Here is an 11,455-nt window from a genome sequence, read left to right on the forward strand (position 1 = left end):
CACCCTAAGGACAAGAATAAGGAATAGGTGAAAATAACTGCTTGTATTTAAATATGTTGGCAGGGGGAGTCATTTTTGGTCTTTAACCTTTCTTCCTCATGTCTCATGGAATTCTTTAAGAGTTTGGTATTCTTTGATAATAGGGAGTAGAAGTGAGATTTTTAAGTGAAAATTCCCACCATCCCATTCTATTACATGTCTGAATTCAGAATACTCCACCTGGGCCAAAATTAAGAATGACTGGTTTCACCCCTTACAGAAAGATCTAACACAGGGAAACACAAGATCCCCTAATAAGGGTTTATAATTAGTCGATAAAGGAGCCTTCTCCAGAACCAGTATTTCAAGGCATCTCTTCTGGTGGTAGCCCCTGAGGTTTTTACACCCCAAGGCAATGCACTTGAGGAAAGAGTGGGGTAGATAAGGGCTGTGCCTCCTTTTTTGCAGAGAAACATTGCTGTGCACACAGGCCTATTCTCAGCAGATCCCTTTCAGGAAAAAGCACATATGGAAGCTGCAGAACTGCAGAACGGAGTCCTTTAACATGTCCATGCCAGTACCTCTTGGTAAATCTTTTTCTTTTTTTTGGAGACAGGGTCTGTCACCCAGACTGGAGTTCAGTGGCACCATATCAGCCCACTGCAACCTCCGCCTCCTGGGTTCAAGTGATCCTCCCACCTCAGCCTCCCAAGTAGCTAGGACTACAGGCAGGCGCCACCACACCCAGCTAATTTGGCTTATTTTTTTGTAGAGACAGTTTCACTATGTTGCCCAGGTTGGTCTTGAACTCCTGGCCTCAAGTGATCCTCCTGCCTCACCCTCCCTAAGTGTTAGGATTACAGGAATGAGCCATCCGGCCTGGCCTTTGTTGTAAAATCTTGAGTGTCTCTACCCCACTTTGAAGATCACTGTCCCAAACTGAAACCAGACGTTGCTAACACTGATTGAAGTTTTCAGTAGCAAAAAATTAGTGTGAGTTTCAGAGGTCACCCTTGGAAATCTCTAGGTTAAAAGTGCTAATGCATAGATACATGGCTGTATCCAGCATATCTACACAGCAAATGAGATATTATGTTGGGGGAAAATGAGTTTTTTAATTAAGTTTTTCAATATTAAGCAGTTAGATAATTAAACGAATTTTACCCAAGTGAAGCTTGGCATTTTTCTTTAGGTGAGGGAAACTCATTTTAAAATGAAAACCTCAAAGGTAAAATAAATTTGTCTAATATGTTCACTAAATATTTTTACTTATTTTGACAAGAAAATGCGTTTTTGTTTCTTACCTATGTTATAGGATATTCACCTCGCAAAACGTTTTTATGACATGGCAGCTGAAGCCAGCCCAGACGCACAAGTTCCAGTCTTCCTAGCCCTCTGCAAATTGGGCGTTGTCTATTTCTTGCAGTACATACGGGAAACAAACGTAAGTGGTCCATGCCGCTTTTCATTAAAATATAAATGATGGAAGGTCTGTCCTGGAGGTTTGTTTTTCAAAAGTTGAGAAGCACAGGGAAGAGTGTCCTGCAGGTATCAGGTGTGTTCCCTTCTTCCCCTCGGCTCAGGTACCAGAGTACCTTATCAGGGGAGGGATAAATGCAGGCACAAAGCAGCTACTGCAGTTTTTAGATAGCGTTTGACACTTCCTAACGCTAAAGCATTTTTCATGGAGGCAGATGTTTTCTGGTTTAGGGAAAACTGAGACTAACGGCAGTTTGAAACAGTATTTAATTCAGTAAACGTTAAATCAGATGACCGCCTGGCAGTGATTCAAACGAGTCCCTTAAAAAGAAAAAGAAAAAAAAAAAAAGGAAAAAAGAACCTGAGAACCTGCCCAGGTTGTTGTACTTCAGATTCTTCTGATAGTGAAACATTAAGTTGAAAACACCACCCGAATTTTCTTCTCTAAAAGTAGCGTAAATTATTTAAATAGGCTAATGGAAGAACCTATATAGGAAGTGGGTTACCCATTTTCTTCAAAATTACCAACTTTAGTTGGCAATACTGGCATGTAGGTACTCTTGGGTTCTGCCAGCTTTATATTTTGTTTCTAGTACTGTAGTTCCTAGAATGGATTAACTGGTGCAGCATTTCACTCTGAAAGCCCTAAGATGTTCAGAGCCCTTGTTTCTAACACAGGCTTATTTAGGACAAGAGAGGTTTCTTCAGGACCAGAAAAGGGTGGTGATTCACCCTTTTGTTAATGGCTTTCAGTATTAGATTCAAGAATGGGCTTTCCCTCATGTCTGTCACAGGTATCAATGTAGTCCATGCTGTTCCAGCATCAGTGAAAAGAAATGGGCTTGTCTAGTCCATGCACCTGAAGTCCTCCACAGAGAGGGCTCCAGAGCACTGGTCTGGTGGGACTCTGGCCTCCCAGTCACTTATACATTAATTGCATGGTAGCGTGAGTCAGGTGTGCTGTAACCACTGCCAACTGAAGCAATCTGTGTTCCTTTCATTAAAAAGCCGATCATGTGGCAGCCTCCTCTTTCTCTCTCAGTACCATTGCAGACCCTTCTCTCTCACAGTTTTTATTACTCACTGTTGGTTATGGTCTAGGACTTCATCTTACAATATGCTGTACTGGGTATATTATATCTTTGCTATTTGTGTTAATATAGAAGTATAAAGAAGACAGTAAAAACGCCCCATAATCCTACCACCTAGCTATTCCAACAAAAAAGAAAAAGAGAGTACAAGACTAATAAGTAGTGATCGTAAGAAAGTCAAACAGTACAGAAGACCACAGATCTCCCATCCCAGATTCTTCCCCAGAGAACACAATTAGTGGTTTCTTGTGATTTTTTTCCAGAAAAATTTAGCACCTGTACCTACAAATGTGTTATAGAGATACTTCAAATGTAATTTTATTTTAAAAATTATACCCCATATTTACTATCTTAATGGGTAAGTATAATAGAAGTCAGAAAGTGTCAGAAATAAGTGATATTAAAACAATTAAAATATCATAGCCTAAGGACGTAACTTTCAGGTTGCAATTCAGATGTTAAATATTTTGTGTTTTAGTTAAATCCTAATTGAGAAGCATTATTTATTCAGCTATTAAATGGTTGAATTGCTGCTATTTTCAATTACATGGAGAACAGTGAAGTGGCCCCACTGTCATGGAACAGAGCTTTCCAGCTGGTGTGCTGTCACTGCCAGTAGATCCGCTGTGCCAAGATACTAATTTCTCCCCTTGGCTCGCCACTGTTTTTTTCTTTTCTTTTCTTTTCTTTTTTTTGAGACAGAGTCTCGTTCTGTCGCCCAGGCTGGAGTGCAATGGCACAATCTCAGCTCATTGCAACCTCCACCTCCTGGGTTCAAGCATTTCTTGTGCCTCAGCCTCCCAAATAGCTGGGATTATAGACGCCCGCCACCATGCCTGGTTAATTTTTGTATTTTTAGTAGAAACGGGATTTTGCCATGTTGGCCAGGCTGGTCTCGAGCTCCCGGCCTCAAGTGATACACTCACCTCAGCCTCCCAAAGTGCTGGGATTACAAGGTGTGAGCCCCTGTGTTTGTTTTCAAATATTTTCTGTGAAAAATGATTAAAATTAGTGTATTGGATTACTGATGGAAAGAACACTGTCAAACATTTTATATTAAATGTCAGCTGTTATACATTAATAGCTTAATTCCTCAGACACATTATTTTGAGCTTCAGTTGAAGGCTTTTAAAACCCTTGTAAACATACACACGCATTGCAAAACATTTTTAAAACCAATTATTTTAGTTTCTGTACTTACCTCTGGTGATGTAACTTTCCCTGTTCCTTGCCTGACATTTTAGTGATAATAATGGTTTCTATATTATTTTCATTAAGATTCGGGATATGTTCACCCAACTTGATATGGACCAGCTTTTGGGACCTGAGTGGGACCTTTACCTCATGACCATCATTGCGCTGCTGTTGGGAACAGTCATAGCTTACAGACAAAGGCAGCACCAAGACTTGCCTGCACCCAGGCCTCCAGGGCCACGGCCAGCTCCACCCCAGCAAGAGGCGCCACCAGAGCAGCAGCCACCACAGTAACAGCCACTGGGTCCAGCCTCGATCAGTGACGGCAAAGGAAGTTATCTGCTGGGAACACTTGCATTTGACCTTGGATCAGTGGTCACCTCCCGGAAGAGGCACGGCACAAGGAAGCATTGAACTCCTAAAGCTGCTTAGAATCTGATGCCTTTATTTTCAGGGATAAGTAACTCTTACCTAAACTAAGCTGAATGTTTGTTTCAGTGCCATATGGAATAACAACTCTCAGTGGCTTTCTTTTTTCTTTTCTGGAAACATATGTGAGACACTCAAAGTAACGTCTACTGTATCCAGCTATCTCTCTTGGATCCTTTTGGTCATGATTTCAGTGTGCATAAGTTCTTAATGTCAACCATCTTTAAGGTATTGTGCATCGACACTAAAAACTGATCAGTGTAAAAAGGAAAACCCAGTTAGTTGCAAATTTAAATGTGTTCGAAAGTCTGAAAATAGAACTTGCCTTTTAAGTTTTTGGAAACTGCGACAACTGAGAAACTCTTACCAGTCCACATGCAATTAGATGTATTCAGCATATTCATTATTTTAAAAGGGAAGGTTGGGCGGTTTCTTATTGGTGATCGTCATACGGTATACCATACTCCTCTCCTTCAAAGACTGAAAGGCCTTGTTAAGGAACTTTTTGTGAGCTTTACTTTTTGGAATGGAATATACATATGCAAAGCCTTGTGAACTGACTCCTTGCGCTAACGAGAATTTGCCCCACCTACTCTGTAATTTGCTTGTTTGTTTTGAATATACAGAGCCTTGATCCAGAAGCCAGAGGATGGACTAAGTGGGAGAAATTAGAAAACAAAACGAACTCTGGTTGGGGTACCACGATCACAGACACAGACACACTTTTCCTAAAGTTGAAGCATTTGTTCCCAGGATTTATTTTACTTGGCATTTCTTTTTGCACAAAGAACACATCACCTTCCTGAATTCTTTAAATATGAAATATCATTGCCAGGGTATGGCTTACAGTGACTACTATTATAATACTAAAACTCAGAGAATCGAAGATGGATTAAACTCAGTGGTTGATGAAAGCCAAAACCTGTCTATATTGTTCTGTACTATTCAGGTATCTTTTTATTTCTGATAGTTTTATATTATAATAGAAAGCCAGCCACTGCTTAGCTATCATAGTCACCATTTTCTCACTACTAACATTAGGAAAGTCAAGGCTACTTAATTTTCAGGATTGTCTGGGGTAAATAGTATGGGAAAAAAACTGAAGAGGTTCACATAATCACACACGTGAAGGAATTAAAGCTTAAACTGAATTTGTATTTCATTGTCAGATGGTGGTGTTCACCAGCCTGTATCTTGTCTGAGACTGCATTTGTATCTGAGCGGGTTTTCTATGCCTACTGATGTCAGTCTGTTTATACTAACCTTCATGCTTTTTTCCCAGAATCCCTCATCTGCCAGAAAACTTGAAAAGTTTATTGCTTGTAGAGGTGTACTGCTTTGATTTTTGAAGTTGGGGTAGTAGTTAGAACTAGATTTAACTAGTCTATAATGAACATGAAGGCTTTTAAATGTGAAGTTGTATACCTTTTTTGTGTTTAGAGAATCATGGGAAACCTGGTAAGCAAAACTTTCCTCCCAGATAATTGCTTCCAAATTCGAAGAGTTGGTCACCAAGAGAACCATATGTATGAAAGCATATCTGTGAAAGGTAGGAAATCTACCCCCACTAAGTGTAATGTTGCTTTAGGCAGCTCTTATAAATACTAAGACTTGTTTGGTCGCTTACACATAGAGATTTGAGTTCAGTTGGTACAGTACTTTGGTGTCTGCACCACGGCCCCTTCTCCCCGCTTCAAAATAAGTGTAATCCATGGTAGCAGCCACACTTCCTTTAAAAAGAACTGTTATAATTTATTTAAAAGTTGAAAAACCACCCAAGATGACTACCAACTTTCACTTTTTTCTTCTGCTGTCCACCCTCATTTTTCTTTCAGCAAGATTTTTATATCTAACTTTCCTTTCCTCCATCGAGTACATGCTTTGAGAAAACATGTCTTAAAACAGTGTGTGCCACCTAAGGCTGGATGGGAAAGTGCAGTCTCGTTCTTCATATGATAACCCACTTCTTATTAGTTTACCACTTGCCTTTTTTTATTGTTAATGTTCTGAATTTCCTTTTCTTGGCTTGTTTCCACTTTGTTTTACCCTGGGTCATTTGCTGCCAGCAGTTTGTGAATGGTATCTTTCAAATAACTTAGTTCTTATGGCTTCACTTAAAGACTGTCTCAAAAATACTTTGCTCTCTTCTTCTTTTGTGTTCATGGGACATGGTACCTAAGCAAATAGGAGTTGGGTTTGGTTTTTCTCCTAAAATAATGCTCAATACTTACCTAATCAAATGGCATCCATTTGAATAAAATGACAGTAACTAAAGCTAGTTAATGTCAGTGACATTTAAACTAACTCAGGATTCAGGAGTTTTAATGTTAGAATTTAGACTTAACAGATAGAGTGTGGCTTCATTTGTCCACGGTAGCCCATCTCTCCTAAGACCTTTTGTAGTCTGTCTTCCTGCCTTCGAGCGTGATGACAGTAATACCCTGTTTAGTATTCTCTTATGCATTTGGTTTGTTGGTTAGCCGACTGTCTTGAAACTATTCATTTTGCTTCTATTTTATTTTACAGAGGTAGCATTGGTGGGTTTTTTTTTTCCTCTCTCTCTCTCTGTTTGAAGTTTCAGTTTCTGTTTTCTAGGTGAGGCTTATTTTTGATTAGTAGTCAATGGCAAAAAAAAAAAAAAACTAAATCAAAGATGACTTCTTTTCAAAATTTATTATTTAGCACTTAACTCAGATTAATTTATAAATTATTAATCTTGATACTCCTAAGGATTTGTTACTCTTCTGCATATTAGGTTAATTTTTACCTTACATGTGAGAGTCTTACCACTAAGCCATTTTGTCTCTGTACTATTGGGAAGTTTTGGAAACCCCTGCCAGTGATCTGGTGATGATCTGATGATTTATTTAAAGAGCCGTTGATGCCTCCAGGAAACTTAAGTATTTCATTAATATATATATAGGATTTTTTTTTTTTTTTTTGCTTTGTCTTTCTCTCCCTTCTTTTATCCTCATGTTCATTTTTCAGTGTTTGGAAGTATGCATGCAGGCCTATAGGTGAAAAACACAATTCTTTATGTGGGTAGCATGTGCATTAATGTCTCAACTACATATGCAAAAACTTCCTTTACAGAGGTTCGGACTAACATTTAACATGCACATTTCAAAACAAGATGTGTCACGGAAACAGCCCCTTTACCTGCCAAGACAAGCAGGGTTATATTTGTTTCAGTGACAGCTGATACTTGTTTTGAAAGTGAATCTCATATGTATATATATTACACATTATTATGACTAGAAGTATATAAGAAATGATTAGAACAAAAGAAAATTTCTATTTTCATGCAAATATTTTTCATCGGTCATCGCTCTCAAATATAAATGAAAATATAACACTCCTGAATGCCTGAGGCACGATCTGGATTTTAAATTTGTGGTATTCATTGAAAAGAAGCTATATTTCTCCACCCACTTGGTATTTCAAGAAAATTTAAAACGATCCCAAGGAAAGATGATTTGTATGTTAAAGTGACTGTTTGCACAAGTAAAAGTCCGATGTGTGCATGAAAAGGATTCCTTGGTTATGTGCAGGGAATCACCTCACATGCTGTTTTTCCTATTTGGTCTGAGAAACAGGCTGACACTATTCTCTCTGATTAAAAAATAAACTCATAAAACTCATAATGTTGATATAATCAAGATATAACCACTATAAATATGTAGAAAAGGAAGTTTTAAAAGACCTTAAGCTGGCATTGTGAAGGAACACCATGGTAGACTCTTTTTGTAAATGTATTTTGTATTTAATGAAATGCAGTATAAAGGTTGGTGAAGTGTAATATAATTGTGTAAACAAACAAACCCTGTTAATAGAGAGATGTACAGATTCGTTTTGTACTGTATCTTGAAACTTGTGAAATAAAGATTCCACCTCTGGTTATCCTGTATGCTGTAATATACCACAACCAGGCGTCTTTCCAGACAGACTGTTTTTAAGCTGAATGATTCCATTTTTTCATGTTTTTTGGAAATTCAGAAGCTTCTGGAAACATTCATTTGGGGCAATTTGAATTCATGTTTCATTTGAAACTCCTGAAATTCAGAGTTTTACAAGTCCAATATTGCCCTAGGGAGAGCATGAATATGCTAAGAAATGTGATTATCTTTTCAATCTCTGATCATCTTTGCCCTGAAGCGGCCTGTGATACGTAGTAAGCGTGATTCACTCTAGCCTGATGATAATATAATTTATCTAAAGTTTGTTTATGCATTGCCTTGTGCCAGGAAATTTTTAAGAGACACGTACAACACAATAACATTTATTTAGACTAAATATGTTCTGAGTAAAGGAGAAATGAAAAAATACTAAATCAAGAGTGAACATGTACACAAAATGCAGCTGGAAGTGGGCTACAAATTTGGCCCCCAGCTTCCCAGCAGGCAACTCAAAGAGGTACCTGAGGTAAAATGTTCAAGCTTAGAAGCATTAGATCTTGGATAAAAAGCCTGTATGGTGCAAATTGTGGCAACTGAGATGTCAAATCTCAAATTTTACTTGTGGCAGCACAGTCAGTGACCCCAGATGACCTTGACTGACCTAAAAGTTGTAGGGGAAGTCGGATGTCGGAGCCTTAACACCAGCAGGTGACCTTCCAACCTGGGGCAATACCTGTTCACCACTTGGCCTCTTTCTGACAAGTCATTAGAACGTCCTCCATCTTCACTGGCTGCAACTTGATGAGCTACAGCCTCTTTCCTAACTTCCTTTATGATGCTAATTTAGGTTAGTTATACCAGCTTAGAAGTATACTTACATTAAGTTACAGCAGATACACAAATTAGATGCAAGTAAAAAAAAATCAGAATTTTTGTAGTAGGAACTATGAAAAAAAAGGAAATTTTTTACTTTTTGGGTATTTTTCTATGAATAAGAAAAAGCATTAGAACCTATCAGTTCAAAAGGAGGTACTGCTGTGTAACGGGCTTTGTACATTCCTTCTCATGTCACGCCACTACTTCGCCATCGAATTGAACAAGCTTTTCATTAGATTCTGAAACTTCACCACCCTAGTAGTTTATTATTGGTATTAGAATTTGAGTAGAACTCTGATTTTCCCTAGAGGCCAAATTCTTTTTATCTGGGTTAATTTCTTTTAAACAACGTTAATGCTGAATTGTATATTAAATCCCATTTCTAAAAACTGCACAATTTTTTCTCGTGTGAGTGGAATGTGGTTAACTGAATTTGGAATGTTCATATAATTTGTTGCTGCTCAATCGGGTTTCCCTTTGCCTCCTCTTTACCGCCCAGTATAATATCCTCATTAATTCACCTCTCAGACTTGGAAAGAATGTCCATAAGCCTTGGGAGATAAGAGATTCAGGTATCCCATGTAAGGAGGCTAACTTCGAACATGAGTATGTCATTGAGTTTTACACGATTCAAGATTTAAATGTGGGCAACAGAAACCTCTGTTCTTGGAAACAGATTTATTTCAGGATGTGAAAGCACAGCTGTGGGTTTCAAGAGTTTGCACACCTGCGTTTCCTCACCCTTCCTCTGTGGCTATGCCCGTAGATGCTTTTCTTAGGAAAATTTGATTAATTGAACATTTTTTGTTCTAAATGCAATGTCCTGAAGTGAGTAGAGACTAACGCTGGCTGCGCGTGTGTGTGAGTGCATGGTGGTGAGGAGTTGGGGAGCCTTCCAGCTGATTTTGTTTCCCTTAAGTACTAAAAGAAGAATTTACTTGAATTTCTCCAACCTGTACATGTATTTTCTTTTACCTACCATTTGGACAATGTTCTGTGGCTGGTAGCGTCTTAAACCTCTTTTCTTTTCTTTTTTTTTTTTTTTCTTTTGAGACAGGGTCTCGCTCTGTTGTCCAGGCTGAGTGCAGTGGCTCAATTAGAGCCCACTGCAGCCTCAAAACTCCTGGGCTCAAGCAATTCTCCCACCCCAGCCTCCTGCATAGCTGGGACTACTAGTGTGTGCCACCACAGCCAGCTATTCTTTAATTTTTTTGTAGAAACAGGGTCTCCCTATGTTTCCCAGGCTGGTCTCAAACTCCTGGGCTCAAGCAATCCTCCCACTCCCAAAGTGCTGGGATTACAGGTGTGAGCCACCATACCCAGCCCGTCTTACATCTTTCAGTGCATGGAAATGTACTTCCAGGACTGCGAGAGCTGAGAAGAGCAGGGTATTTTCCTTGTAGCCATCTTTGGACCCTAGCTGAAGTATGTGCTGAGGTTAAAGCACCCACAATGGGCCTTTATTTTTTCAAAAGGAGGAAAAAGTAATTGAAGCCTTAAGTTTGTGTAATTGGTATGTGTATTTCATCACTCATTTGAGACTGAAAATTAGTTAAAGCCTCATAACTAGACTGTTGTTTTGTGTTCTCACGTTAGCTAAACCAAAGAATCTGTTGAGTCTCAACACAGTACAGTAAGTTAAGAGAGCACATTTGTGCCTTAGAGCAGTTAAACAGAGGAGAAACCCATGAACAGAGATGAAACCCAAACTTTACTACAGAGAAATGAAACTCCATCTCATCTGACCTGTTGCCACTCCTTAAAGGGGCTTTTTAATTGTGAGTCACCATTTCAGTGCAGGCCATTATAACAGATCAGATAGAGGCATAAGGGAAAGGTCCATGGCCAGGTGTGGTGGCTCACGCCTGTAATCCCAGCAGTTTGGGAGGCGGAGGCAGGTGGATTACGAGGTCAGGAGTTCGAGACCAGCCTGGCCAACATGGTGAAATCCCCTCTCTACTAAAAATACAAAAATTAGCTGGGCATGGTGGTGCGCACCTGTAATCTCAGCTACTTGGGAGGATGAGGCAGGAGAATGGCTTGAACCCAGGAAGTGGAGGTTGCAGTGAGCCAAGATCACACCACTGCACTCCAGCCTGGGTAACAGCACGAATCCGTCTCAAAAAAAGGAAAAGAGATTGAGACACAACCAACCGTTTGATCCTCGCATGGGTTCTCCTGAGTTGCCCAATCCCTTCACAAAAGAGATTAGTGATGGTCAGTCCTAGCCCCACTGAATGGCCCTAAAATGCAAAGGAAAACGGGAAGGATGCCATAGCGAGAAAGTTCTGGACTGCAGTCGAGTCCTCACACTGGGTGGGTGGCCCCAGACAAGTGATTTGCTGGACAGGGTTCTCATAGGCATCAAGAGACTGGGTGGGGATGGTCCTTAAGGTCCTGTCCAGCTGTGGGAGGTCTTAAGTGCCAAAAGAAACCAAATTGACTTTTTATTCCACTGACACCAGACCCTTTACAAGGCTTCCTGGTGGAAATGACAACATTCCACTGTCC

General features: G+C 39.6%; 1 protein-coding gene across 1 annotated transcript in view; it reads left to right on the forward strand.

Moving 5' to 3' along the window:
- Nucleotides 1-8,072, forward strand: part of SEL1L (SEL1L adaptor subunit of ERAD E3 ubiquitin ligase) — a 69,557-nt gene extending 61,485 nt beyond the window's left edge. Inside the window, exons 20-21 of the mRNA XM_003902131.5 lie at nucleotides 1,295-1,423; nucleotides 3,828-8,072. Coding sequence (XP_003902180.1) covers nucleotides 1,295-1,423; nucleotides 3,828-4,037 — 339 coding nt within the window. The 3' untranslated portion in view covers nucleotides 4,038-8,072. The remainder of the gene's footprint in view (nucleotides 1-1,294; nucleotides 1,424-3,827) is intronic.
- The last annotated feature ends 3,383 nt before the right edge of the window (nucleotides 8,073-11,455 follow it).

This window comes from Papio anubis, chromosome 7, assembly GCF_008728515.1.
Source record: "Papio anubis isolate 15944 chromosome 7, Panubis1.0, whole genome shotgun sequence".
NCBI classification, from domain to species: domain Eukaryota; kingdom Metazoa; phylum Chordata; class Mammalia; order Primates; family Cercopithecidae; genus Papio; species Papio anubis.